The sequence below is a fragment of the Pyricularia oryzae genome, chromosome 3, assembly GCF_000002495.2.
Source record: "Pyricularia oryzae 70-15 chromosome 3, whole genome shotgun sequence".
Taxonomy (NCBI): Eukaryota; Fungi; Ascomycota; class Sordariomycetes; order Magnaporthales; family Pyriculariaceae; genus Pyricularia; species Pyricularia oryzae.
The window spans coordinates 2,120,008-2,147,497 of NC_017849.1; the positions used below are offsets into that span (position 1 = coordinate 2,120,008).

A 27,490-nucleotide genomic window follows, 5' to 3' on the forward strand; every position below is an offset into this window, starting at 1 on the left:
TCTTCACGTCGTATCTTTTTGTTTATGTGCAGTGGTGTGTCTGGATGTGGTAATTAATAGCTCAAATTGAGTGGCTTTGAGCTGGCTGGCTGCAGACCTGGTTAATTCATAGGGCCAACTGGAGACATTGGAGGCATTGGCATGCAGAAACGCATTCGATTGTTGCAAATTACCAAATTGATATGGTATCGCAGGCGATGCGTTGTCCGCAGCTTCTCTGACAGATTCTGCCGTGGTCATGTCAGCCCAGGGGGGGGGGGGGGGGGCATGCCCTCAAGCACAAAGTGGGTGTATGATGGATTTCAGACATTGACAGCACAAAAAAGCCGGGTTTGCCCTCAAAAGGCGGTTGGAGAGGCAATCCAGTCCAGTCGACCTGAGTTAGCAAGGATGTAATTATGGAGTACAGCAACCACGAGGTGTCTGCATACTGGTTGGTACCTTGCCTGCTGTAAGTGCTTATTAAAGGTACATTAGGCCTGGGTAAAAGCAAGATAAGGTTGGCTCGCCTTTTCATTCCCATTACCGTCGGCGTGGCAGTTGCACAGTGGCTCCCGCCCGCCTTGCCGCCCCGAGCGGAGGGACAGGGCAGGGCACCTCGTGCTGGTGGGACCCCTACTGGAGCAACATGCCCGCTTGGCATTTGGCCTTGGGAAATACCCCAGTCAAAAGCCCAGCAAGCAAGCGGGAGCCCATTTTGGGCCTCGACAGGGATCAGTCCAGTCCAGTCTTGGGCCTTGCCGTCAACCCCACGAAAGTGCAGATGCTCGTCTTGAACAAGCATTTGAATTGAATGTTCACCAATTCCCTCATCCACTTATTACCTTACAAAGCTCCTAATCTGGAGCCCACCTGGACTCGACATTTCCTTGTGCATATCGTGCGTTTTTAGATCGATTTTTCTCTGGGTGATTTGGACAGCGTCTAGGCCCTGTACGGCACGCCTCTCTTTCGTCCCATTTGGTTACTCGGCCTTGTCAACGCGACTTTTTGGTCTGATGTTGTATTAGACCAAGCCCGACTCTGCGCGACACTCCTGCGTGACGATCGACCTAACTTTCCAGATTTCCTACCCGCACACCTAACCTACCTACGCTGCTGCTTGCTACCTGCCTAGCTACCTTGTAACCAACCCTGTCGTCGATCTCAAGTGTGCACCCTTCCCGGAGCTTCAGCGACGTGCTTGCGACCTGATTTGATTTCAAAGAGGTACCTACCTAACCTAACTTAGCTACTTAAAGTACCCTTACGTACCTACCTACCTACCTACCTACCTACCTTCCCGCCTCCGCTGCGTAACGGTTTCGGAGCTGCCTTACCTACCTACTCTGCATCCTCGTTCTCGTATACCCGGCCTGCCTGCTTGTGTAAGGTATTCACTTGAGCAAACAGAGAAACACGAAACGATTATTCCTACCTCGCACGCAGAGCAGTATCCACACCTTCAAGGTCAGCAGCCGTCGAGTCGAGGCTACCCAAACAAGTCCCTTCCTCGGGCTACACCAGCACGGGCGTGACGGCGCTGGTCGAGCCTGAGCCCGCCCGATGGTATTATTATTATGATTGCTATGCAGCGGTCTTTTTCGTCGCCCACATGCACTCAATCTGATCCTCGTAAGCTACCTGCTCTGCATCATTAGAATGCACAACGGACAGGAATAATCAGAAGATTTTATTCTCTCTTACCATGGCCCGCACCCGACGCGTTTGTTGCTTGCTAACGCATCCTCGCTCGCATCAAGAATCAAGCCCTTCCGAAGTTCGCTCCAGTTCACCGACCCCTTCATCCCCCGAGAATCATGTCGACCGCCCCGCCAAAGTGCGCAGCTTCAACGACCGAAGCCCTACGCGCACCTCTGGAAAGGCAAACATGTCGGCCAGGCGCAGCGAGGAGGTTGCTCGGTGGGCGCCCAAGTTGGAGCAGAGACCAGCACCCTGCGCAGCCCTGAAGCCTCTTGTGACGCAGGAAACCATTGCTTTACCGCAGCCTCTCGGCGAGGACGCGCTCCCGAGCAGTAGCAGTCCGCTCCAAGGCCACATCGACTTGGACGAGGACCACACCCAGAGTCGCGAATCGCCACCTTCCCGCACACGGGTTCCGCAGCTTTTCCTCCGCGATGTCGAGGAGTATACGAACCCGCACCTGGTTCCGGACAGCAACCACCTGACCCTGGAAGAGTTGGCACATCTCGTCCGCCTGAGCAAATATCAGGAGCGCAAGCGCGCTACTACACGAGTCCGGCTGCAACGTAGCCTCGTGTCTACAGCACTTTCCGCCAGACTGACAAGGTGCGGGGAGTCGGCCCACCGCAACCTGGTAAGCCTTTTTCGGACCCAGGACAAGAAGGCCTTTGCCAGCCTCTACAAGGCGGTGCATGATGTTCGCCTCAGTTGTATGGAGACGAGGAAATATGCCATGCTCGAGCCAGACATGGAGTCTCTGTCTCTGCAGTCCCCGGGTCTGGCCTCCTCCGAAGCTCTCGGTGCCATGCCGGGTTCCACGGCGTCTCTGGTCGGATCCAGTGCCCCCTTTTTTAATGACATCTCTCCAGCGTCCAAGGAGTCCTTGTTAGATTTCATTGCTCAGCTCCGGAACAACCCGGACTATCTGGCCACACGGCTTTGCTCTCTCAATGCCACGGAGCTCTCGGCCCTGAAAACCTTTGACCAAAATCACGAACCAATAGAGTCCGTCTTGCCATCGTCGGCCTCGGCCTCATCAAGGCTGCCCGCTTCCAACCCGAGAGAAAGGACTTCCATATTAAGGAGTGTTTCCCAGAGGCATACGCCCCCCTCGGCAAGCCACGTTGAGCAGTTGTTGTCTTTCCAAAGGCACGATCCGCTGGCTGCGCTTATTCACACCTGCTTTGCAAACTCGGCGGGCCCAGACAGTGCCGAAGACCGGCGCAGGACAGATGTATGGGCCACTGCTCTGGCGCGGCTGATCTCTGAGAGGCGGACTGGAAACGATTCTATTTTATTCTCGGTCCTCAACGCCTGGTCTACGATGCGCGACTGGTCCGGTCGCTCGAACATGGAGTGGTACCTGATGAAGATCCTGGAGGACGGTGCATTCATCCTCGACAAGGCCGAGGACCAGAACGGTACGCGGTTCAACCTGACCGCTTGGACTCGAGAGGACTCGCATAAATCGGAACGGTTTTATGAGCGGGCTGTGGAGAAGCTGTTTGAGATTCTGGACGATGAGGACAACACCGGCATCCCCGAAGGCCTTGTTGAGCTTGGAAATGAAATCCTAAGGAAACTCGACCAGCAGTTTGTAGAGGGTGCAAGGCGAGGCCTGGTTGTCAACTGGCTGTTCCATGTCTGGCTTCTGGAAGTCATGATCCACCCGGAAACTCGCGGTATGATGGCCGAATACCACATTACTGACTACGGCCGCCAAAAGATACTCAAGAACGTTGCCTTGAAAGCGGCAGGCTTGGTCAACGAGACCATGTCGGGAAGGCAGGTAAAGCCGGAGATCGCCAAACATATCGACAACATCCTGGCTCGATTTGGACCATCACATGTGTCAAAGCCCAAGACACGATTACTACCCGCAAGATCACTGACTTCATTGAGGGAGACGGTAGAGGTCCACCCATACCTCCTCATATCGCCTGCTGACCTCGTAACTATGGTCAACGCGCTTTTCCCTGAAAAGCGGCCGCAGTCAGCACAGTCGAGCAAATTCCGCTCTCGCACCACGTCTTTGTTCGACTTTGCAGCTCCTTCGCAGCCGATGAAAACGATGGGAACCCGAAACAACAACACGGCACACGACGGCGCTTCCATCATAAGCACAAGTCTCTCATCCGTGTTTAGCGATGCTGTCACATCAGATGATCCGCTTTTGGAAGAGCAACACACGGGGAATTCCGGTAGTCGTTATTCACCGCCTCCTCTTTCTCTGCCCAAACGCGTCAATACATATGAAGAGGATGGCTTTCGTCTACGGGAGGCTATTCACGACATGACTCACTGCTTGGGTCAGGAAGTCGTCCAGGGGACATGTCATCCTTGCACTGAGCGCTGGGCGGTCTTGTTCATCTCGCCCGACGGCAACTCGTTGTCAACGCAGATGATATACGACCCCGACGAAGATGAGAACGAGGACGATGAGCGATCACCATCGAGCGACACTGATGAAGAAGACGCCGAGGAGGGCAGTTTGGATCTTGACAAGGACTACCACCAGCTCCGAGACTCGATACTCAAGCTGGTTGAGGACTTTGAGATACCGCAAGAAAAGCCAGCATCGGGCAAAAATACAAAAACATTCAGCAACAGAACATACTCTACCTTGAAGCGGTATAAATCAAGAAACCGAATATTCATAACTGAGCACAGGAGAGAAAACCGAGAACGTCAAGACGGAGCAGCATTCTCCATATCCGATATGAACGGTGGTGAAACCCACATTGACGGGACCGAATCGAGCAACGACGCGGCAAACGAAGGCCAAAATACTGGATCCGGCGCCATGGACCCTGAAGGTGCCGAAGGGGAATCGGTACTCGTCGCCATGCTAAAGGCTGCATCGGCACAAGCACGCGCACAATCTGACTTTGTAGCGGCCCACGACTACTGGCGTACGCTCCAGAGACTCAATTCGCTCAACTCGCCCTCCCTTCGCTCAAACGGGTTCGCCGTTCTTCTCAACATTTTCTCTCGCGGGCCTCGCGGCTCCATCAGACGATCCGACTCGGCCATTGAGGAATATGATGCGTGGCTCGTATGGCTCAAGCAGTCCCAGGAGCGTACCGACACCGCCATCGAATCCATGATGAAGCGTCTTGCAGCACTAAGAGACAAGTCCTGGTACGTCATGGATGTGCTGAACTCGAACCCATACGACCACAGCTCCAAGATTGCCACTGCCCTCAAGGCAATGGGCTCTCAACCGAGCACGCGACCGCCGGTCAATCAGAAGAGCGCGAAGCTTGCGTTCTTATATACTACAGAGTCTCAAATGACGGACATGTTGAGCGGCGGGAAAGAATATGGCTTTTGGAACAAACTCTCGGATGACCACTCGGAAAAGACGACAAAATGGCTGCGACACCTCAACATTGAGAACTTCTGCAAAGGAGAGGAACGTATTCACAGACTCGGGCTCGAGGTGGATATCTGCATCAACAAGCTCGTGGGCGATGGTGTGACGCCGGCACCAGAGCTTTGGACAAACGACCTGTACGCGGTCGACCGGGGAAGTTTAGACCGAAACACTCCCAAAGAACGGGATTGGGATGACGCCTCGAGCATTGTGAGTGATATCGACAGGCGCTTCCCAAGTCGGTTTGGCTCTGGCCTCAGAGACCTTCGCAGCGTCTCTTCTTTCAACATGAGCCAGCATTCGTTCGACTCGGGCCGCTTCAGCTTCTCGAGGGCTTCGGGTGCTGCAATGAGCGAGGCGCTAGACTCGCAGAGCTACTTTGGGGCCTCGTCACCCGTACATACCATAGACTCGACAGTCACATACTGGTCGCAGTTCCAGTCGGCCATTTCCACCCAAGGCAGCAGCGTCCCACGACCACAGTCACCTACCACGAGCTTTACGAGCCTCTCGGGTTCGATGGCTGCGCCGCAAACTTACAAAACGCTACGCTCTCAACATTCGACTGCTTCGTTGAGGCCAGGAACTTCGGCCTCGTCGAACGAGACGGTGCTCATGCAGAGGCTTTCTGAGGAGAAGACACGCTTCCTTGCTCGGCTAAGACAAACCCTCACGAGTCTGTTGCTGTCTGACCTTGGAAACCTGGTGTTCGCCAGGGGCTCCGAATCAGACCTTTGGTTTCGAGACCTTGGGCAGCGTTGCATCAAGCACCGGGACAGTATAAATCGCCAGCAACAGGCCCCTGTCACAGTAGAGAAGAGAAGGTCCAAGGAGATGGGTGGTTCGCGCCGAGCTATCGAGAAGAAGAGGAGCTTTGAAAACCTCCGCAAGGCTGGCGAGGATTCATCATCCGTGACTATGGACGATGGTGGTGTCAAGCTGACGGTCCCGGCTACCAGCCCAGGAATCGCAACCGAGGGCAATGCAAACACATTGCAGAGTAATACTACCGCTACGGATAGCACACCGACAAGCGCTACTCTGGTGGCACCTTTGAAGCTGAGACGGAGACCCAAGAACTCGGAGTTCCCGTTTACAAAGGCATACCAACGTCTGCTGCGGATGTTTTGTGTTCATCCCAACCCTATGGTCAAGCTCGACGCGCTTTACGAGCTTGAACAGCTTATTATAGCGTCATTGACTTCAAGCTCCCGCAAGCGGCCAGGCTTGTCTCAGCGAGGCAGCAGCGGGTCCGGCCAGCCACCTGTGGGCGGAAGTGTATCGCCGGCTACGCCCTCTCTTGCCAAGCCTCTGGAGAAGACTATTGACAATGTCAAGGAGCGAAGGTCGCACACCATGAGTCTGAGATCGCATCTGCCCCCTTCGGTCCAGGGCAATACGGATGCGATTGTCAACGTACTATGTACGCTGTTCCGAGACGCTGCAGTTCGACCAAAAACCCTTTTCCGTGACCTGCAGTTCATTGCGTCTTTCGTGCCTGGATCTGTACTTGATCAGACGGAGAAGGGCATGGCTTTTTGGAATGTTGGCCTGGCTGCTCTGCTTCTCAAGCAAGAGGTTTGCGGCACGATTGTCGAGATGGCGGACGAGATCCTCAAGACAGCCAGCGCCAGCAACACGGGCATGGGCATGTCAAGCGTGCCTTCTAGCAGCAGCTTTTCGGGCACTGGATCAACGTCGTCAGGTGCTTCTGGGGCATCAGCGCCAGTCCCGTCGCCGTTTGTCGAAGCACCCACCAAGAAAGACGCCGAACGCATGTGGATCATCACAGCCAAGGAGGGCCACCCAACGGCGCAGCGTGAACTGGCGCTCTTCTACCTCATCGAGGACCCGTCAGAGTTTGATGTCGAGAAGGCGACGCTCCCGCTCTCCAAGATCAGCGGGGTGCTTAGGCAGCAGGTGCTGGACAACTACGCGACTTCTCGCAAGGGCGGCGAGTCGGGCACCAAGGATCCAGTACGCATGTGTCTGGCCATCCACTGGGCGGCGGCTGCAGCAGAAGGCGGTGATGGGATCGCGAGGGATTTTATCAAGCAGCAGGATGATCAGTTGGGGCTGGCCAAGTAGGACTTGTTGTATTGTTGTTTTTGCTGCAAAAAGAAGGAAGGACCTGTTCTGGGTGTAAAACATGGATGAACAGTTGGGCTGAATTAGCTTGGTTTTGTTTATCCTTTTCGTTTTTTTTTTTTTTTTTTTCTTTTTTTTTTGGGAAGCGGTCTCCTTGGATTGCGGGGCAATATTGAGGCAGGCTTTTGGGTCTTTCATGGGTGCTTTTTTTTTTGGCGTTGGTGTTTTATATACAGTGATACAGTGACGGATATACCACGCAGCAACGGTCTGTTAGTTTTTATTGAAAGTAATTCTTTAGACTGCGGTCTTGGTTTTTGGTTTTACTTGTACTCTAGTGCTAGCCGTCTGCCGATGATGGCATAAACAACTCGCAGGGCTGTCAAAGCTACTAGGTCTAGTCTAGGTCTAATGGGATAGTTACCAGCTCACTTGGTTGGAAAACATCATTATTCGTGGAGGCTGTGAATACATAAGATGACGCAGTCTACTCTCCGCCGAGGTGATGCACATGGGTATCAGGGTCCGGCGGAAATTCGTTTATTTTTCTACGCCGTTAGGCCCTCGAGGAATGTGGGATGCCTTTATCCTGTCTTTACAAAAGGGGAAACTGTGCCCGCGATCGGGGGCCGGCTCCGGGGCCGATCCTTTTCCGGGTCAGGTGGAAACACCCTTGGCCTAGGGAGTGTGTGCGGCTCGTCAAAGTGTATTCTGTATACAGGGCTGAAACCGCGGTCCTGCAGAGTCCACGAACAAAGAAAACAAAGAAAAGGGGGGCCAGGAATAGAGCAGGCAGTGCTATTTCTACCCTTCATTGAGGACAAACAAAAATCGGCCCCCGGCTTCTCCGGATCAGGGGGGACTCAAAGAAAAATCTTTATTCTTCAAGGATCCGGCGCCGGCGAGGTCACCCCGATGCAGTGAAGTTTGCTTTGGAGAAAGAAAATGAGTCGCAGTGCACAATGGCGGTTGTGTGTGACAGAGGTTGCAGGATTCGTTTCCCAGCGTTTGTTCGCCACGAGCAACGGAGGATGGGCAAAGTGAGAGGGAAGTGACTTTGAGGGCAGTGAGTAACTGCGCATCCTGGGTTTCGGGTTCAATATAAAATGAGCTCTCGGGGAGAGAGGTTCCTGCTTCTGTCCTGTTGTCAACAACCACAACGCAAAGTCCAATCATCAAAACAAGATATCCTTACAACTCGAATCGCAAACCCGACACAAGAGCACCTATCTACTCTCGGTCAGTTATATATCTTCTTCTCTACCTCGTCAACATGAGTACCCTCTTCCAGGATGTGTATCAGACACTGACATTAGCTCGCGCCAGAAATACAATCACCAAGAAACATGTCTTCAGGCGGCAACAAGAACACCCAGAGCTACCCGCTTCACCCCTCGCAATACGGCGCGGAGGGCCTGCCCGGTCCAAACTTTGAAGGCAGCATCTTTGGCACCAGCAGCCACGTGAGCTTCAAGATGTGGTCTTTCTTTTTTTGGTTTGAGAGTTGCTAACCTGCCCCTGTACAGCATTATGACAAGCTTCACGGCAAAGATAACAAAAGCAGTGGAAGCGCCAACAGCGGCACTACCAACAACGGCAGCACCAATAGCGGCAGCAACAACAGCGGCGACAAGAAGTCAAGCTCTTCGTAAGGTCTATTTCTAGTCCTGCTGCTGGCCTAGCTTTTCGTGTGCCTTGACAAGAGTGTGATGGAGGATATGGCGGATGACTTTTGATGCTGGCGTAAATGCCGGGTCTTCTATTTTTCTTTCTCTAGACTAGCTGCATGTCAGATGCTTACGAAGTGCTGAAGACCAGCTTGCCGCCTTGGCCCTCGAGGCATATGTTCATACGTTGATCTCTTCAGCCTGTCTTTTTGTAGCGAGGAACAGATATGATTAAATACATTGCGCTAAGCACGATTACAATGCACCAGATAACTCTTGAGAATTGGCTGGGACTTGTCAACCGATTTGTGGACTGACTGACTATACCTGCTGTGTTTCTACCGCTTGATCTCGATCACTTGATATCGAGCTTCTCTGGCAAAATTCGGATCAAGTAGAAGACTCAAAACACTTCCATCAATCACGCAATGGAAAAGAGGCGTCATGTGCACATGTTTTGCTTATATTCGATCCGAGATAACGACAGGATGACCTCATACAAAGGCCACAACGAGAGACAACACAATCTTGAACCACCCTTCATTTCAAATATCTCCCTCCACTAATTCTCCCTTTGGTTTTGATATTTCTCCTCTCTCAAGTACACCAAATAATTGCACACGTGGCCGGGGCAGCGCACACCCCAGCCGGGATCGAGGGGTGACAGCCCTGGGCGGCGCACTCGAGGTACTTGTCGAGGTTCTTGCAGGGAGCAGCAGCGGCCCTCGCGTCTGCCCGGTGCAGATAACAAGATAAATCAGTAACTGCCAGACTAAAAATCCCAAAAAGACACATCCAAGAGTCTAGCTGCCTGTCAACTTACAAACAGGAGCTGCCGCAGGAGCTGCCACTGGAGAAGCAGAGGCCGCAGCGAGGAGCGTGGCGAGAGTCAGGATGAATTGCATGTTTGCTGCTGTATCTGGCTCGTTGGCAGGTCTTTTTGAAGTTTTGAGCTCTGTGCTTGCTCGTGTAGATCGTGTTGCTTGTGCTGATAAACAAGAAACGGTATGATTGAGGGGATGAGCTCTCCTTTTATAAGTTCTCTTTCCACTCGACTCTGCTTGCAAGACAGCCACAAACGAAAAAAAGGAAACAACTGATTCTGATATTGTGACGATCAACATATCTGCGTTCTACGCCGTGCATATGCACCACACCCATGAGGTCATCCACGCCGTTTTGAGAATCCTCTCGGATATATTCAGCTCCAGCTCTTGCTGCAGCTCATTCTTGGACTGTTACTGATGTATGCACTTCAACTCCCATCAGCCTTGGCGTCTAAAGCATTGACTCTACCCCGTCCGCTGCGCCGCTTCCCTCCTAGTGCGCGGCAGGCAGACGCATATCGGAGTCGAACGACGAGTCAAATGAAATGACGCCAAAATAAATGGGCATAATGAGCAGCGGACCAAGAATCCATAACAAAAATAGCAGGGGGTCCACCACAAAAGAGAAAAAAAATTACCAAAAAAAAAACATACAACACCGAGGATTCCCCAGTGGTCACCCACCTGAGTACTAGTTCGGCCCTCACTGGTTTGACTAGGGGAGAGCGGACGGGATCCCGTATGTTCCAGTGGGTATGGTCGTATGTATTAGTCGGAGATTCAGAAACAAGTCAAGTTTCCTCAAACATGCGATGTGTGGTCAACAGAGTTGGGGCAAACAGTAGCTGAACTTCAGGGGTGGTTCTGGGTCTTGGTTGGATCTTGGCTTAAAATACTCCAACTGCCACATCGGTCCCGAGGGTTGGCCCACTGTTAAATTCATTTTCATCTTCTTTTAACCTTGTATTCAGCGCGGCGGGCTACAGAATGTTGGGTAGACCAGAGCAAAACCCTAGACTATCAACCGCCATGTGGCGTCAACGGCCCCGAAAACTGGCTACATAATACCTACCTCCATAGAACCAACACACATATCCGTCCGAACCGCTTGCAGTGCAGGTTCGACATGTCAATCATGCAGGATATATCCTATGCAGCGAGTCTCTCAAATTCAGTCAAATATCACGCGCCTGGTTGTTGGATCGACCCGACCCTCGGGACCGGGCATCTGCACCCCGCCTTTACCCCTGGCCCCGGCATCACCATCCACGTCCTTGCCCGCCCAGGCGACTGGCCTATCGTTTTCGCTTCTGCCGGTGCTTTTGAACCCGTTCAGACTGACGTCCTTCCAACCGAGCTCCCTGCAGCTCAGAGTGCCCTTGAACCTGCGGCAGTCGTTGGTCGTAAAGACGACGTAGCCGAGGCCCTCCTGGTACGCGCTCGACTTGAACGAAAACGCATTCGATGATTTCCTCGTCACGACCGGCGAGGACGGAGGTGCATTCTCCCTCGCCTTGGAGTCTACCACACCATTCCACGCCAGCCAGAACTTGGGCGAACGGAACGAGTTCTTCTCAAAGGTGTCGAATCGATCCAGCGAAGCGTCATCGTCATCATCATCTTCTTCATCGTGGTCGTCACTGTTGCCATCCTCGTCCTCATCGTCCTCTTGATCCCCCGCCACGTCGCCCGAGAGCCGGTCCGTGATGATCTGCAGCCGCTTCCTGCTGGCGGCGAGCACGACGGTGGCGACAACAGCGCCCGGCAGCTTGAGCTGGCCCAGGATGCCCTGCCCGTCGTCGGTCAGGCGAAGCAACTCCAGCTGCGGCTCGTCCAGGTCGTCCTGGTCTTGGGACCCGATGGAGCTCTTCAGGACCCTGTCATATGCGGTGCATTTCACCTCGTAGTCGCCAAAGGTCTTGCGGACGTCAAAAACGGCCGTCTTCTTCTTGTCCTTGGAGTCGCGCCGCGAGTTGCGGTTGTGCATGTGGCGCGTCGAAAGCGCATGGTCCTGCCAGTCATCTGCCATTGTTTTGATCGAAGAAGAGACGATAAAAGAGCTCAAGTCAAGTCAAGAAAACCCATGAGCTCAGGGCAGGGTGGCTCAGTGAGTAAGTTCAGGTGAGCTTGTGTGTAGGTTAGTCGAGCTGTGTGTGGAGGTGCGGTGCAATAGCTTGCTTTCATCGCACCATGAGATTGACATCTGGGCCGATGATGAAAAAGCCCTCAACATCAGGCGGTAGGAAGTGGTTTGAATTGTGGTATCGTGTCAAGATGCGGAGCAATTAACTTGGGGGAAAATTGGCCAAAAAGTCCAAGGTAGCCCCGACGTTCGTCTGTGAGGAGTTCCATGTACTTAACTCTTTGTCGCGTGCCGCCTGTAGTGAGGGGTTACGTCATGTAGCCGACACTTGGATGAAAGGTGAGAGCATGACACCATTAAATAGCTATGATACGATGGATGAATGCATGAATTTCTTCGGCATTTTCAGAGAACCACGAAAACATTGAGTACTAATGTTCATCTTTGGGCTTCTGGTATGTCGACCAATGTTTTTCTTCAACCTAGATGATGGCACTGGCAATGAGCTCGTTATTTTGACGTAGTATAAATTGGTAACGCGACTTTGTCAATTTTTGTTCTTGAGCTAGATCCAGGCTCTCTAGATGGACCAGACCGAGGTTAGCAAACTACTGAGCGTGCATACTGACTTTCCTCCAGTGGGTGGAATCCAGAAATTCACAAAAGACTATGCGCACAGAGCCTCAGTAGTGACGCTTGTTGGCCCGATGCCTTGAGAACAGAAAAAAACGAGGAAGATTAATAATGATACCGTTGTATGGAAGGTTGAATGTACCGAATGCAATTACTGCCGGTCATCTAATCCCGGTAGACGGCGTCGTCGGTCGATGTCCCCAGATTTGATCAACAAAGAAAGACAAAGATGGCGCAATCAAGTAAACAAAAGTCGGTACCACATAGTTGAGACTCATAATCGCAGCTCAAGACCCACCGGCCCGGCCCGCAACCCAATCTGATTAATCGGCTTTGTAGCCAGAGAAAACAAAAGGTTTGTTGTGAGAAACTTTGAGTCCTTTGTGCAAATAAGACGAAAAAGCCGACCTTGAAGGCAGATACCAAGAAACCCAGATCAAGATCAAGATCGAGATCGGATCAGATCAGTACATCACTACAACCAAGTCAAATACCTCCCCCACCAAGAACAAACCGCCACTATGCCCATCGCCAAAGGATTTAAACTGCCAGCCACCGCCGGCCAGCTCACCATCCCCGACAGCGGCAAGGTCTTTGTCGTCTTTGTCGCCTCCAACCTTCCGGAGACGGGCCAGTCGTGGTGTCCCGACGTGCGAGCCGCCATGCCGGTCCTCGAGGCGGAGTTTGCAGGCGATGACAAGCCCGAATTGAAGCTCGTTGAGGTCGGACAGGTGCCAGAGTAGGTTCTCTCCCCACACTCACCCACGCCCCTCCATTAAAAAAAAAAAAAAAAAAAGGCTCCCTATGTACCTTGACGCGGTTTGTTGACGCTGGATACCCTACGTGCGTAATTGCGTTTCTTGCAGGTGGAGGAAGCCCGACAACGTCTACAGGACCAAGTGGAGCATCAACAGCGTCCCCACGCTCGTCCGCTTTGAGCAGGTGGACGGTGACATCAAGGAGACTGGAAGGCTGGTCGAGGGCGAGTTGTTGGACAGCAAGGCTTTCAAGAAGTTTGTGTCTTGAATGGGCCCCCGATGGAATTTCAACTTTTTACGGACCAGGTTGTGATACATTCATGAAGACAATCGCCCAGAAAATGGTAGCTATGGAGAAATGGACGGCTTGATGAGAAAATATGAGTGCCTAGGTGATCTCCTTGTACTGTGCCGCCACCAAAAAAAACATCAACAGTCTTTTCATCTGTTTCCATGCTTCCTTGCCAAGCATACTTGCTTTTGAGAAGTCTGGTAGGTTGGCAAGATGTTGGAGATCCTGACTGCACTTTTGTTCTGGGCAGGTCAACCAACGATTGATTAGGGTAGTTCAGTATGACGAGTGGAAGTATGTGATTGGGTATACTGTGGCCGAAATCAGACAGGACCAGCATGATTGGGTCCAGCAATTGATTAAATAATGCTTTTATACCAATTAAACATTATGTTAAAAGAAAATTAAATTTTGCGCAGTAGTCGACGGACAAAAAATAGTTACAGAAATAAAGAGCAAAAGGGACGAGCAGGTAATTACTCGATTGCCAACTTCCTGAACGTGCAGGGTAGGGAGAGTAGCCCCGCAATATGCAGCCGGCGAGCTTATCGCTCTGCCATTCTTCACCGCCAAAAAATTCCTGGATCGCCGGGCTTTACTGCTAACGTCGGCCCCCTCGTTTGCATGTCGACGATTCCCCAGCAACATCAGCCATTCTCAGACCACACTCAACCCAACGATTTTTAAACCATCTCCCCAAGACCAATCAAAATGGCGGGTGGTTACATAGCAAAAAAGAGGTCAAGAGACGAGGCAAACAGGCAATTCAAAGGCAGGCCGCGCAAGAAGCCCAGAAAGGGCCGCGAGTTTCACAGCGACTCGGAGGATGGAGACGATGGCGGCGCCGACGGTCAATCGTTTGCGCCCGTGAACCTACTCGACTCGGACGAGGAGGACATACACAACCTCGCGGCGGACGATGGACAGTCCTCGGGAGCGGACGATTCTTCAGACGACGAGGCGTCGACTTCAAGGCAAACAAGGAGGAAACCGACGGCAAAACCAACAAAGACGAAGCAAAAGGAAAAGAGCAAAAAGGAGGCACAAGACAGCTCCGATGATGATGATGAAGACGAAGACGACGACAGCTCCGACGACGACGACGACGACGCAATCGACGGCCAGCGGCAGAGGAAGCAATCAAAGCGCAACGACCCGACCGCCTTTGCGACCTCCATGTCCAAGATCCTGTCCACGAAGCTGAGCACGTCGCGCCGGGCCGACCCGGTGCTGTCCCGCAGCGCCGCGGCGCACGAGGCGGCCCGGCTGGCGGTCGACACGGCGCTCGAGGCCAAGGCGCACCGCAAGATGGCCGAGCAGAGGCGCGCGGCGCTGGAGAAGGGCCGCGTCAAGGACGTCCTCGTGTCCCAGGAGGGCCAGACGGCCGAGATGCAGGCGGGCGAGAAGAGGCTGCGCAAGACGGCGCAGAGGGGTGTCATCAAGCTGTTCAACGCGATCAGGGCCGCGCAGGTCAAGGCCGCCGACGCGGAGCGGGCGGTCAGGAGCGAGGGCGTCATCGGCATGGGCAAGAGGGAGCAAAAGGTCGCAGAGATGAGCAAAAAGGGCTTCTTGGACCTGATTGCCGGTGGCGGCGGTGGATTGAACAAGGCCCCGCTCGAGGAGGCCTGAGCTATTTGAATTTGTACAAGGAGCCTGTGGACTTTTTGGGGGTTTATCAAGCTAATAAGCAAATGTTTGGCGTCACAGTCTGCTGCTTTTGTGATTTGTACAGGTCATTGAAGATGGGATGTGTTTATATGGTACAAAGCTCGTCCGCAAGCGTGTACACTTGCAATGCGATGGTCTATAATTACAGCTCTGAATGCCGAAGAGATCCCAAATCCTGGTATCATGGTATACATATGTGAACCTCGGTTCACATCTCATTAAATTTCTTTCCCTTTTTCTCTCCTCTATTTGAAATCGCTCGCCTGAAGATTCCTCGTCATCGATGGCAACTTGACCTTCATTCCGTCCAGCGCCTTGGTCATGGTAACCTGGCAACCCAACCTGCTCGTCTCGGTAAGACCAAAAGCCAAATCAAGCATGTCGTTCTCGTCGTCCTCAGGTTCCGGCATCGCATCGTAGTACTTGTCATCCAGAACTATGACATGACATGTCGAGCAGGCACAAGAGCCTCCGCAAGCTCCTGATTTTTTTTTGTAACAAGACACGGTCAGTATCTGAGCGCCATCTGCCGTCGATGTAGCTACCAGAACGTCATCTTTAAGGCTTACCCTCCATCTCAAGGTCGTGCGCTTGGGCAATGTCGAGGAGATTATCGCCGGCGGAAACTGCTAGCTTGTGCTCCATGTCATCCTTGTCTATAAAGGTAATGTAGAGCCTGCGCAAGGCTTTGTCAGCTTTCCACGACCGTGCAGCATGGTCATTGATATACACGGGAACTTGGAGCATACTCTTCACCAGGCTTTGGTGGAGTTACATGGCCATGCATCCTGGTTGCTGTCGTAGAGAGAGATCTCTTTGCTAGGCTGAATGTCGTTGGCTGCCTGGAGACTCGCGCGGGCCGTGCAGTCGCCAAGAAGCTGCCGGAGGTGCGAGGAGCGGGTACACGAGCTGCAGTTTGCCTGGCGGCGACTCTGCAAGCTCGTAGTGAGCTGGCGAAGACGTTGGATGCAGACATGGCGGGTATGCAGGGACTTGGTGGTCTAAGGGCCGATCGGGTTTCTGTCGGTAACAGGACGTCGGGGATGTGAGGCAGTTTTTTTTTTTTTTTTTTACAGCCCCGGGCCCATGCAGCTGCAGGTTAACGAGTCTAACTGTTGAATAAGGCGCGGAACATTGAGCTCGTCGCTAGGGTCCTGTTGAAATGCAGCTTAGTCGGTTGAAGCGTTGAAAATAATTCGCATTGACATCACTGGCTGCAGCATCTCCAAGAGTGGAGCGGTCGCGCTGTAAATCCCTAGTCATTGTGCATCGCCGGCCGAAAATTTCAAGCCTTATCGCCCTTATCTCCGCCTGTAGCTGTTCGTCATCAACACCCAAACTGGTAAACAACGGCCCGTTATTTTCGAACGCTTTCCCCCAAAAACACCATCCCAAAAAAGTTGAAGGAATCGTCACGATACCTTGACAAAACAAAGTCTCCTTTGTGCCCCGACTTACTGTCGGGTTAATAATGACACGATGAGCAGCCACAGGGAAGGAACAGTCAACCCTTACAGGCCGTACTACATCCCCCCGTCGATCGGTGAGCCGTCCGACGGCCCAGTCTCTGGGCTCGGGCCTAATCCCTTTCGCGGCGGCGGCAGCAATGCGACAGTGGCGGGCGCGCCCAAGTACGCGTCCAAGGCGCACGCCTTATTCTCCGACATCGACTACAAGGAGTACATCTCGGAACCTTCACCGTCTGCCGTGCAAACAATCAAAGATCTCCTGGACGAGTCGCTATGGAAGTACCTGTCTGTGTTGATGGCCCAGCCGTTTGAGGTGTCCAAGACCATTTTGCAAGTCAAGGTACAGGATGGCTCGGCGGCGACGCCCGCGCAGACGCCAGTCGAGGACGCGAAGCTCAAGAGAGCGCCCAGCATCTACGATCCGGTGCGTTCAGTCTTTATTCCCTTGTGACAAGGATGATTATGAGGCGGTGAGGCGGTGCCTCTAACATGCAGAACTCCCCCAAGTATAGCTTCCAGATTCCGACTCCGAAGGTGATGAGCCCTCGTACTTTACGTCTAATGTGCCCAGCACACCAACCCCACGCCCTTACCGCCAGCGGGCAACGCCGCCCCTCGATTCACCGCAAAAAGGACCCTCGAGGACACCATCTTCACTCTCTGCGACGGTGGGGACCACACAGCTCATGATACGAAAGCCGGACTCGATCCTCGAGGTCATGTCACAGCTTTGGCAAAAGGAAGGGACGTGGGGCGTGTGGAAAGCATCAAACATAACCTTTGTCTATGCGGCGCTGCAGTCGCTGCTGGAGAACTGGTCCCGGAGTTTGCTGAGTGCCCTGTTCAACGTCCCGGATCTTGGCGTTAGGGACGATGTTGAAAGGCTGATTGACATCGCATCGCCGTACCCGTGGGCCTCCTTCCTCGTTGCTGCGGGTGCAGCTGTTGCTACCGGGCTGATCCTAGCGCCGGTGGACTTGGTTAGGACTAGGTACGTCTGCGAAACCTCCATAGCCCATTCATGGCATGCGCGGTCGCTTACTGTTGTATTTGCGTTCAGGTTAATCCTCACCTCAGTTTCGCGCCAGCCGCGCCGCTCCATTTCCATGCTTCGCAGCCTCCCTTCATACATCTGCCCCTCGCCCCTAATAATTCCCACCATCCTCCACTCCCTCGTTCACCCCGTGCTTACTCTATCAACACCATTGATGCTCCGCACGCGTTTCGGCATCGACCGTGAGGTGTCACCCACGTCGTTCAGCCTAAGCAAGTTCTGCGCATCAACAGTCGCTCTTTTCGTCAAACTCCCCCTCGAGACGGTGCTGAGAAGGGGCCAGGCATCAGTCCTCAGCAGCCCAGAGTATATCCAGGCCATCGAGCCCACAAAGGCAAAGGGTATCATCGGCACGTCTTCGGCAGGACTTGAGAGCATAATCCCATGCGGCAAGTACGATGGCGTGCTGGGGACTATGAGGCACATCGTGTACCACGAGGGCACCCGACCCGTCCCGATGGCAGCGCCGCCCCCCAAATCCAAGGCGTCCTCTAAGAAGGGCAAGACGCCCAAATTGGTGGAGACGACGTTTGTCAAGGGTCAAGGGATGGAGGGACTCTGGAGGGGCTGGAAGGTCAGCTGGTGGGGTCTCGTAGGGCTCTGGACGGCTGGCGTAGTGGGCGGCGGTGGCGATGGCGAGTTCTGATATGTGTGTTACTATTCTCCACTCTTCTGTTTGATACCAGTGTTTTTCCTTGTTTACTCGGGACGGGTGGCATCATGAGCGGGCTGCGCTACCTTTCTCTCTATGACGGTATGATATTCCCCCCTTTCAAGCTCGTATGAGTGTGTGTATTGGAGCCAAGCTCTTTTGTTATAATAGATTGTAACATTTATGTGCCTAGTATTTGGCTTGGCATACTCGATTTGCTTTCATCTCGTCGCTGAGACGACGACAGATTTGTAATATCACTTGAGCGTTGTGCTGTGTTTTTTTGTCGTGCGAGGTTGCACGGGGGTGAATGATAAGCTCAGCCACGACAAACAAGGCTAGTTTGAGCCCTGGTATATTGTTAAAGCAAAGCATACCTATGGACGCCAAAGCCTCAGTGAGTCAGATTCGGCCAGTGTCTCAAAAGAATAACAACCAGAAGCAGCGCTGATCAGGTGCAAACTGGTTTTCTTTTTTTTTTCTTTTTGAATGAAGCCTCAAGAGTTGCCGATGTGCGGGTGACGATTATGAGCATATGCGGGTTGAATTGTGCCGAGGTTCGATGTTACTCGAAAAGCAAACGAACTCGCTCCGCCAATCGCTTATAACCACCTCGTATCTATGTAGGTATCCATTGGATTTCTACTGCCGTGTTGCGCAAATCGATTTTCAAACCTTCAACAGTCAAATTGGAAGCAGATCAAAGCTGGACGACTGCTTTTTACTGCCGGACAGGGTAATGAGCTGTTAAAAAACAACAATCATAATTGCAGAGAAGGGAAGCTGCAGTCGGTCGCCATGTCACAACAAGCTCCGGTCGAACCTCTGGTGTCTGTGGTCCCGGCACCGGAAGTCGGCCTCAACGTGTTTACCAACGAGATGTAGGTAACCCTCAATCAACTCCCTTGTGATTTTTTTTTTTTTTTTTTACCAACTCACTGTACTGACATCTTCCACCTCCCACCCACCCAGCCCGCCATGGACCCCCGGCAAAGGCGTCCGCGGCATCTTTGGCGGCTTCCTGATCGCGCAGGCGGTGCGGGCCGCGCAGCTCAGCACGGCGCCGACGTTTGCCGTGCACGCGCTGCAGTCCGTGTTTCTAAAGCCGGGCAAGGCGACGTCCCAGATCTACTACCACGTGGACCGTCTCGCCGACGGGCGCAGCTTTGCCACGCGCCTCGTGCGGACCGTGCAGGACGGGGCGGTCATATTCGTCGCGACCGTGGGGCTGCAGCGCCAAGACCCGGCCGGGGGCACGCTGCCGTTCAGGAACCTCGAGCACGCCGTCCCGCCGCCGCACATGGACGGCAAGGGGCCCGACGACGTGGCCGAGGCGAGCACGGACCGCCTGCTCTTCATGGTGGGGTTCAAGACTTCGACGTCCGAGGGCTTCATCGAGGACCCCTTTGAGTGGCGGCACCTGCTCGACCGGCCCGAGGGGGAGCAGCAGCAGCAGCAGCAGCAGCCGGCCGCACCGCACAGCTTCCGGCTGCGGTCGTACGTGCGGTCGTCGCCCCTGTCGGCGGCGGCCGGCCCCGCCGAGCACCTGGCGAGTCTGGCGTTCCTGACGGACGAGTGGCTGATCGCGCTGGTGAACCTGGCGCACCCCGAGATGCTGTCGCGGCGGGCGCGCGAGCCGCTGACCATCGAGACGGCGGAGCAGGTCAATACGGTGCGCGCCCCCACCATCGCCGTCCAGGCCAGCATGCACCACAACGTCTTGTTCCACGACGCGGGCGCCAGGGCCGACGGGTGGCTCATCTCGGAGCGCAGGACCAGCTGGGCCGGCGAGGGCAGGGTCCTCGTCGAGCAGAGGTTCTGGAGCCTGGAGACTGGGAGGCTGGTGCTCAGCTGTTGGCAGGAGGGGCTTGTGAGGTTGAAGGATGATTCGAAGCTCTAGACTATTCTAGTTCTTTTTGTTTGGTTTTCTGAGCTGGTGGGTCTATGATCAGTTGGCTGTGCAAGCTTTTGTGTTTTGGGTTTACGGCCTCATTTTACAGACTTGTGTGTGTTTTTTCTTTTTTTTGGCCATCAAGGGGAACCAGTCCTTGTGGCCATGTTGAGATGATAAGGGGTCCAATGGCAGTTTTTCTTTTTTTTTCTTTTTCTTTTCTTCTAACGCCAAACTCATCCATATTGAGCTTTTCGTGGACTGCATATACTGTTTCTCAATGCACATGACTATAAATCCCAGAAATATTCCTTACAAAGGGTATTGGAAACATAATACACTGATCCTGCAAGATCGTACTCAAATTCCCACGAGGCACATGTCACAGTCCTGATATATGTCACTCAAGAAAACAAACGTACTGAGAAAATGCCATGACATAAAGACAATAGAAGCAATTTTAGTAATTACATAAGCTTAGTGAACAAGGAAGCATTACTACGCAAAATATGCACTCCATCCTTCAAGCCAGTCTACTTGAGTTTAACATCGCCCGCATGAGTCCATAGGCCAGGGTCTTCCTTGTCGATATCAAATATCTGTATAGACTCGCAATTATCGGGAACGACGTAGACCTTCATATCCATGGACAGGGAGACAGCAGAGGTCCCAGAGTCGAGGCTGACACCTGCGACTGCTCTTGTAGACCTCGGATCTGTAGGTATCCACTGTTTGTCATCCCAATAAGTTAGGGTGAGGCGGCCATTGTCCGGGTACCTCTGGACGACGGCGAGATATATAAGCCCCATGCCGGGTTTCTCGAACGATGTCGCGTATGTCAGCGGTGGCTTGTCGAGCGAAATAGGTTTAGGAAGAATCTGCGGGGCTGTTTTCGAGGAAAGCGGCATTTTGTTAGCAAACCTTTGTTTTGTATTTTTGTCGTTTTTGTTTTTTCCTTGGGAAGGCATAATTGTCGTTATTCAACGCAACTGAACTCACTATAAATCTGATAGGTCCAGTCTATTTTACGAGTAGCCTCGCTCAACAAGTTGGTGGCTTGGTGATACACTTTCATGCTGGCGGCCTCGTTGCTTGCGTTTGTGAATGCAAATGCCGTCAGTGCGATGCCACTACCAGTCGTAATGCCGGCAGCAAAGTCACGGTGTTTTTGGCTGTTGATTTCCACGACATGTGGATAATAAAGGCGGATCTGCTTGTTCACGTTCTCGTACGCCACAATCAGCGTGTCGGTACACATGCTGTTCGGGCAGACGTCCCATCGAGCGGCGAGCTGGGTGCGAGGTCCGGCTTTTATCGTATAAGTTATCTTTTCCCAGCTAGTGCCCTTAACGTCCGTCGTTGTCAACTCATGGACAGACCCGGATGGGCCATTATATACAACGGACAATGTGAAGCTTCCGCCGCCGTTTTGGGCATCACCGGGCCGTACAGCAGTCGCAATGGCCGTCCCTGGTGTGGCTTCAATGTTTGCAGAGCCCTTTAGTCTGCTTTTGAGGTCAATTACCTCCCAGTTACGGCCTTTGGAGTCCCAGGCCGAGTATTTGATTTCGCCGGGGCTGTTCTGGGGCTGCCAAAACAGCATCTTGTAGTCGGTCCCATCGACCGTGTAGCTGACCGCGCTGATGCCAGATTCCTCCATAACAATTGCGTTTGGGTTTTTGGGCGGTGCTATGGTGTTGTTACCACCACCCCCGCTGACGCCGCCCCCATTGCTGTCGCCGTTGCCATTATTGCCGCCGCCTCCAAGATTACCACCACCGTTGTTGTCACCACCCGTACCCGTCCCTCCTGACTGTGCCTCGTTCTTGCGCGAGGCCATCACCCCTCCCACGGCACCACCAACAATGGCGCCAACGACCACTATGGCGAGGACGATGGCTAGGATGATGCATGTTCTCCTCTTGATTACTACGTTGCCCTTCTCATGCTTCTCCGCCGGGAATTCGCGGTCTGTTCCCAGCTCTGGAGCCGAGGGCGGCGGGTAGTACAACACTGAATGTTGTGGTCCCGGCGACGTGGAGTATGGACTTGTGGCACCGTGTTGCTGTTGATGAAAGGCTTCAGGATAGTCCTGCTTGACGATCTGGGGACTAAACGTCTGTGGAACAGCCTCTGGAGAGCCTTTGTTGTAATAGTGGTTGCCAACAGGCGCAACCTCGGGCGCATCATGTGTACTCGTATAAGCTTGAGGCGCATCGTGCCTAGTAACCTCGGGAAGGTTACTGTACGCCATTGGAGAGGCCGCCGTGTGAGGATAAGGGGGCAACTGTGGTTGTGCCATGATCAAAGATCCGCTGATGCGTTGGAGTGCCGGATCTCATATAAACAATGGTTCACCATCTGTTAGGTGAGACGCCCACAACCCTCCAAGCGTGGGGGCTGAAGGGGGATGATGAAATATAAAGGTGTAACCATGAACGGCTGGCTGGCGAGACTGACGAGATATGAAATACGGGCTAGGGCTAGCAGGGGGTTGTACACGACCTTTGCCGCCAATGCCACGCAGCCTTGCCATACTTGGAGTAGGCGCAAGACCCCGTGCAGGGTGAGCATGTTGATCCCGCTGTGCCTCCCCCGGGCAGCATGGCATGTATAAACACCACTAATAAGATTTGGTTGTCTTTTCTGCCTTGTTAGATTCGTAGAAAGTACTGTGCATCATGGTGACCAAAAGGTTTATCATCCAGTTGAAGTCCTGATAACAAGTTGTAGATATATGCGCATGAGCCCTGGTCATGTATATTGGGAAAGTTAGTGCTCGGGTCAAACACCTAGTCCACGTAGGTATTGAGAGGCTGTACCTACTGCAGTTAGCTACCTAGGTAGATAGGTACCTTACCTACCTGCAATCAAGGCGCCCTATCAACCCAAGGTATGTACAGGAAAGGGAAGCAAACAACCCCAGGCATTTCTTTCGGGTATCACGATAGGTCATCGTGATTGTCCCTGGCGGGAGAGTCCGTGACAGCATAGAAGCTCAAGCCTAGAAACGCCCCTGCCTAGCTGCTTACCGGCATGGTGCTTGTGGGGAGTTGGCCTTTTTCATTGGATGGTATTTGAAGTGGTTTTGGGGCCGAAAAGATGACAATATGAGGGGAACAAAATCAAATTTGGAAAAGGCTTAATCGAAATTGCTTGTACATGCTGCATGGTACTTTCCTTTGAATCACTTCGGTCGACCATCTGCAATACAGCAAGGCCAAGTGTACATGCACCAATAGACGGGCCCTCAACACTACTGTATATATGGGATCGAAATCAGGCTAGCTTGTTGTATTTTCTCGCTCGGCAGAGAAGAGGTTTATGCTCAGGGCAAAGCAGCGAAAAGACCTACGGTTGACAGAATTTACCGTTCGCAGGAAACACTTGAAAGGAACAAGCAAAGGTTCAAGCCTTTCTTGGTCAAATTCTTGCCAAGGAAAACTCAATCGACAGGGATATCGATCCTACCCTCCACAGCTTGCAACGGTTGCAACCCCGCTTGTACCGTAGCGATGCTGACATTGACAAAAACGGCAACAGCCCGGAGATCAGCGTCCTAAGGTGTGAGGGGGGAAATAAAACTCCACTTCAGGCTCCGAGTCTCGACTCTCGAACCACCACATCCACTGTGACCTGAAGACTTGGCAACCAAAAATAACATGCACCAAAGAGGAGGGTTCGGCTCAAAGAGGTAAGCTGCATTGATTGTGAAGGTAGGCACCTGCGAAGTAAGCCACCGGCACAAAATAAACACTACCCAGTTTCGCTTGACCTCACATCCGATTAGGCCCTCAAACCCCTTTGACCAAGTCCCAATGCATTCACAACTTCCTATGCCCAGTACACAGCCAATCAAGGAAGACACTGCGAGTACCACTCGTTGGTGGCCCTGCAGCTCCCAGAGGTACAGCATGTTGCTCCGGCCCAGCCATTGCCGCCACACTGGCCATACAAGCTGGCACAGTTGCCGCCTCCGTTGCCTGGAGGGGTTGTCGGTTGAGGGTTGGTCGGCGGAGGAGGCTGGGATGGAGGCGGGCTTGGAGGGTTGGGCTGGTTGCCGCCGCCGGGGGTGAAAGGCGCGCTGGTGGCCGTCGCAACCATCTTGAACTGGGAGACGGTGGTGGGCACGCCGGCCATCATTGGCGGTCCGGGAACCCGGTAGCTGATGGGCGCCTGGTACAGCTGGAACAGGATGCCCGGGTCGTTTGCGGTGTACAGGCTCGTGCCCGCGACTCCGGCCGGCTGCGTCGACCCGGACCCCGTGATCTCGAGGTTGAAGCACTGGGGGTAGGCCTGGGCGCCGTTGGCGTTGGGGGCGCCGTGCAGGGCGATGATCTCGTGGCGCAGCACGTAGTTGCCCGGCGCGATGCTGGCGGGGATCTGCACCACCCACGAGAAGCCGTTCTTGATCAGCTCGTCGGACGCCCAGTATCCCGGCGGCGACCCGGAGATGTAGGTGCCCGCCCCGATCTTGAAGAATCGGAGCGAGGTCTTGTCGACCGTCTCGCAGTTGCCCGAGCACCGCGCGAGGTAGTCGATGACGGGTCCGTGGTGCGACTCTGGCCATGTGTCCCACTGCAGCAGGATCCTGTCGCCAGCCTTGACCCGCGCGTGGCCCTTTGCGGGCTGTGCCCCGCGGTGGCAGATGATGTCTGGTGAGCCAAAGTTGTTGGGCTCGACGAAGCCGTTGTCGGTGTTGGTGGCCGACCAGCCGACAACGGTTGGCTGCTGGGACTGCCATGGGTATTTGGTTACGTCGTAGCCTGGGTACTGTACGCCCTCGACGATGATGTAGTCAACGTGGCCGTGGGCCAATACGGTCCCGGCTGAGCCGAGCGCGGCTAGGAGGGCTGCGGATTTCATGATGGCTTTTTGGTGTTCAGCCTCGAGGTTTATCTTGAAAGAAATATACAAGATCCTTGAACGTGGCTTGAGTGGCCGGGGCAGGTGAGTGAGAAATTGTCCCGAGAGCTACAGGCTGAGCCGAAAGACCTTTCTCTCGATGTGACAACCAGGGCATAACGACTGGATTTATAGTCCTTTTTCTTCACCCCCTGAGGAGCAAACACTACCACTTCGGAACCACGGGAGGTACGCTGCAACTTCATTGAGCTATTGGCTTGGTAGTACCAAGTTCTGTGAGATTCTATTAGTGTGTTGTGGCCAACGGTTGCCAGATGGCATGCCTACTTTGTCGAGTCAAGGACTTGGCCGGCGGCAACAAGCCCGACATCTGAGAGCACCACAGCAGTAGCCGTTGTGTCTACCGAGACCATCTCACAAAGCAAGGAGTTATCTTGCAGGTGGAGGTCCAAAAGCTCTGCACAGGGCCCAAACGAACTTGAGCTTACCATGGTTCACGAGGTTGATTTGTCTGGTGGATGGAAAGCTCGCTCCCGGCTCCGGCTCGGCAGTGTGCGACACGTGAAGGTCAATAAAAGAAACCAAGACAGCCAATGCAGCCAATGCCAGATGTCCAACAGCCATGAATTTCTCCGATTCTGTCGACAATACCGTTCGATTTGTTGCGGGGTGCAGGTGCTGGGGTGCATGAGGTCGCATCTGGACTCTGTTGAAAGAGGAAACTTCGGTACCTGAACCCCCGAGAAAGGCAAGTCTTGGGTGGCATCACGGCTAGGGGATATGCCTTCACAAGCCGGATAACCCAGCGCTTGCTCCGGTTCTCGGTGGCTTGGATCTCTGGGCAACCGATAGGTTTTTCTGCTCGCTTGACAGACATTTCCTATTCGTATCCAACACTTGATCAAGATTTTCGTCACTCTGAAATTAATGGGTGGCTGCGTGATTTTGCTCTTTTTTCTTTGGTTGAGCTTGGGTCAGTGTGACGCTAACAAGATGACATTAGACCCTTGGCGGAATCAATTGGCGGAAGTTTTTGGTATGCCCTGACGATTGCAGAAGAGCCTCCAATGAGCAATCTATTATACCCGTGACAGGGCTGCAATGCAATATATTTCAACCCCCAGGTTCAGCAATCCCACGGCAACCTCCCACGACTACGTCAACAAGATGGCGTCTCGACTGGTAGCGAACTCTCGTGTAAGCACTTCGCGTCGAGGCCGGCACTTTTTTGTTTTCCAACTTTCTTTGACTTGTTGCAGACGCGAAACGATCTCGTTTGTTTCCCTCGCATCTCGGTCCATGTGCCATGATTGCCGAGCCCATATTTAGAGTGCTTGCATATTAATGTCGTTCCTCGGCCTTGTTGTTCAAGACCTGGGTGGCCCAAAGACGCTGCTTTATTCCCGCCAAGGCGACGGCCTCCTCGCTAAAAGCCTATCAATACCCAGCCCCAGAGGTGATTTTGAGGCCTCTCGATGCTTCTCATCCAGCCGTGTTCGGATCTTGACACTTGTTGGTGATATTTCGGCCTGTACCTTGTAAATCGCATCTGACGATTTGAGGATTGGAAAGAATATCTGAAATGTGTCTTACTGCGAGGTCGTAAACTTCTCTAGCTCTTTTTATTTTCTCTGGGCTTCCGGGCTCTCAGGTTTGCCTTTCTGAGCGTGATGATTGGAGGGCGCTATCAACTTGACATGTGCCTTCGTGACTGAGCGCCATATATGAGGAGTCTTTGGACAATGTAGAGCTCGTTTGAGTGATGTAAAAATGGGGGTTTAGAAATGCCACCAGTTACCGCAGATGTACGCTTCGTAGCTTATGTCGACTTTGATATTCTCATTGCTGTTTTATATATATATATATATATATATATATAATTTTCTCTGTCCTTTCTTTCCTGCATAGAAAAATCAAACGGTGGTCAATCAGCCACTGCCACTAACATTGGTAATTTCCTCAAGAATGGCAGGCTTTTCGCCAAGCAACAATTGCAATCCTGGAACCTCTGCGCACCTCGCCACAATGTGCGGTGATTGGGTGACCATCTGCCTTTTCGGCGCTAAAAACTTTTTGACAAACTAACAAATTCCGATAAGGCTATGCTTGCACCCCATGGAAGAGGCTATATGAGGGAACTTTCACTAGAAACCGAGTCGAGTCGTGACGAGCTTATTAAAAGTGTTCCGGCTTTTCTTTTTTTTTTTTTTTTTTTTTTTACTGTTAGATACTCACAGACTAGAATATTCTAGAACTAGCATATAGTGTCCATTGATTGACTGGTTGCTTAGGCAGTAGAGATCCTAAGTGTGGAGGATAATTTACGGTAGTATCCCCTTGTCTCTAAAAACTGGCCTGCTCTACTGCGAGCATAGCCGCTTGCTTCATTTTGACTTTGTTTTGGAATCCTACAGAGACTTGGCAGTGGAGAGGTATCGGCGCCGCTTGAATGTATTTGGCTGCCTACGCTTGGCGGCTTCGTG

At 53.0% G+C, this 27,490-nt stretch overlaps 11 protein-coding genes and 1 non-coding gene across 12 annotated transcripts; 6 read left to right on the forward strand and 6 right to left on the reverse strand.

Moving 5' to 3' along the window:
• The first annotated feature begins 1,245 nt into the window (after positions 1-1,245).
• On the forward strand, positions 1,246-7,575 carry MGG_05960 (uncharacterized protein). Its single transcript, XM_003711750.1, has 2 exons — positions 1,246-1,614; positions 1,743-7,575. Exons 1-2 carry the CDS (start codon positions 1,560-1,562, stop codon positions 7,145-7,147), a joined length of 5,460 nt encoding a protein of 1,819 aa, XP_003711798.1. The 5' UTR covers positions 1,246-1,559; the 3' UTR covers positions 7,148-7,575.
• Positions 7,576-8,493: 918 nt separating this feature from the next.
• On the forward strand, positions 8,494-8,799 carry MGG_16723 (uncharacterized protein; the record flags this gene model as incomplete). Its single annotated transcript, XM_003711751.1, has 2 exons — positions 8,494-8,610; positions 8,674-8,799. 2 exons carry the CDS (start codon positions 8,494-8,496, stop codon positions 8,797-8,799), a joined length of 243 nt encoding a protein of 80 aa, XP_003711799.1.
• Positions 8,800-9,259: 460 nt separating this feature from the next.
• MGG_16724 (uncharacterized protein) lies at positions 9,260-10,247 on the reverse strand. Its single transcript, XM_003711752.1, has 2 exons — positions 9,638-10,247; positions 9,260-9,545 (listed from the first exon to the last, which is right to left on the reverse strand). The coding sequence occupies exons 1-2, from the start codon at positions 9,936-9,938 to the stop codon at positions 9,412-9,414; spliced, it is 435 nt and encodes a 144-aa protein (XP_003711800.1). The 5' UTR covers positions 9,939-10,247; the 3' UTR covers positions 9,260-9,411.
• Positions 10,248-10,288: 41 nt separating this feature from the next.
• Positions 10,289-10,404, reverse strand: MGG_20336. Its single transcript, XR_001729791.1, has one exon. It is a non-coding gene; the product is annotated as a 5S ribosomal RNA (ribosomal RNA).
• Positions 10,405-10,519: 115 nt separating this feature from the next.
• On the reverse strand, positions 10,520-12,566 carry MGG_05961 (uncharacterized protein). The gene has a single exon (XM_003711753.1). It carries the CDS (start codon positions 11,668-11,670, stop codon positions 10,813-10,815), a length of 858 nt encoding a protein of 285 aa, XP_003711801.1. The 5' UTR covers positions 11,671-12,566; the 3' UTR covers positions 10,520-10,812.
• Positions 12,567-12,683: 117 nt separating this feature from the next.
• Positions 12,684-13,807, forward strand: MGG_05962 (uncharacterized protein). The gene is made up of 2 exons (XM_003711754.1): positions 12,684-13,096; positions 13,224-13,807. The coding sequence occupies exons 1-2, from the start codon at positions 12,879-12,881 to the stop codon at positions 13,381-13,383; spliced, it is 378 nt and encodes a 125-aa protein (XP_003711802.1). The 5' UTR covers positions 12,684-12,878; the 3' UTR covers positions 13,384-13,807.
• Positions 13,808-13,837: 30 nt separating this feature from the next.
• MGG_05963 (uncharacterized protein) lies at positions 13,838-15,325 on the forward strand. The gene has a single exon (XM_003711755.1). The coding sequence runs from the start codon at positions 14,119-14,121 to the stop codon at positions 15,034-15,036; it is 918 nt and encodes a 305-aa protein (XP_003711803.1). The 5' UTR covers positions 13,838-14,118; the 3' UTR covers positions 15,037-15,325.
• MGG_05964 (2Fe-2S iron-sulfur cluster binding domain-containing protein) lies at positions 15,103-16,333 on the reverse strand. The gene is made up of 3 exons (XM_003711756.1): positions 15,825-16,333; positions 15,645-15,751; positions 15,103-15,556 (listed from the first exon to the last, which is right to left on the reverse strand). Exons 1-3 carry the CDS (start codon positions 16,049-16,051, stop codon positions 15,321-15,323), a joined length of 570 nt encoding a protein of 189 aa, XP_003711804.1. The 5' UTR covers positions 16,052-16,333; the 3' UTR covers positions 15,103-15,320.
• Positions 16,334-16,408: 75 nt separating this feature from the next.
• MGG_16725 (uncharacterized protein) lies at positions 16,409-18,987 on the forward strand. Its single transcript, XM_003711757.1, has 3 exons — positions 16,409-16,968; positions 17,057-17,535; positions 17,605-18,987. Exons 1-3 carry the CDS (start codon positions 16,555-16,557, stop codon positions 18,242-18,244), a joined length of 1,533 nt encoding a protein of 510 aa, XP_003711805.1. The 5' UTR covers positions 16,409-16,554; the 3' UTR covers positions 18,245-18,987.
• Positions 18,913-20,495, forward strand: MGG_16726 (uncharacterized protein). The gene is made up of 2 exons (XM_003711758.1): positions 18,913-19,131; positions 19,223-20,495. Exons 1-2 carry the CDS (start codon positions 19,049-19,051, stop codon positions 20,148-20,150), a joined length of 1,011 nt encoding a protein of 336 aa, XP_003711806.1. The 5' UTR covers positions 18,913-19,048; the 3' UTR covers positions 20,151-20,495.
• A 76-nt stretch (positions 20,496-20,571) lies between these two features.
• Positions 20,572-23,335, reverse strand: MGG_05967 (uncharacterized protein). The gene is made up of 3 exons (XM_003711759.1): positions 22,968-23,335; positions 21,141-22,891; positions 20,572-21,027 (listed from the first exon to the last, which is right to left on the reverse strand). Exons 2-3 carry the CDS (start codon positions 22,441-22,443, stop codon positions 20,675-20,677), a joined length of 1,656 nt encoding a protein of 551 aa, XP_003711807.1. The 5' UTR covers positions 22,444-22,891; positions 22,968-23,335; the 3' UTR covers positions 20,572-20,674.
• A 661-nt stretch (positions 23,336-23,996) lies between these two features.
• MGG_13241 (endoglucanase IV) lies at positions 23,997-25,168 on the reverse strand (the record flags this gene model as incomplete). Its single annotated transcript, XM_003711760.1, has 1 exon — positions 23,997-25,168. The coding sequence occupies exon 1, from the start codon at positions 25,005-25,007 to the stop codon at positions 23,997-23,999; it is 1,011 nt and encodes a 336-aa protein (XP_003711808.1). The 5' UTR covers positions 25,008-25,168.
• Positions 25,169-27,490: the final 2,322 nt, after the last annotated feature.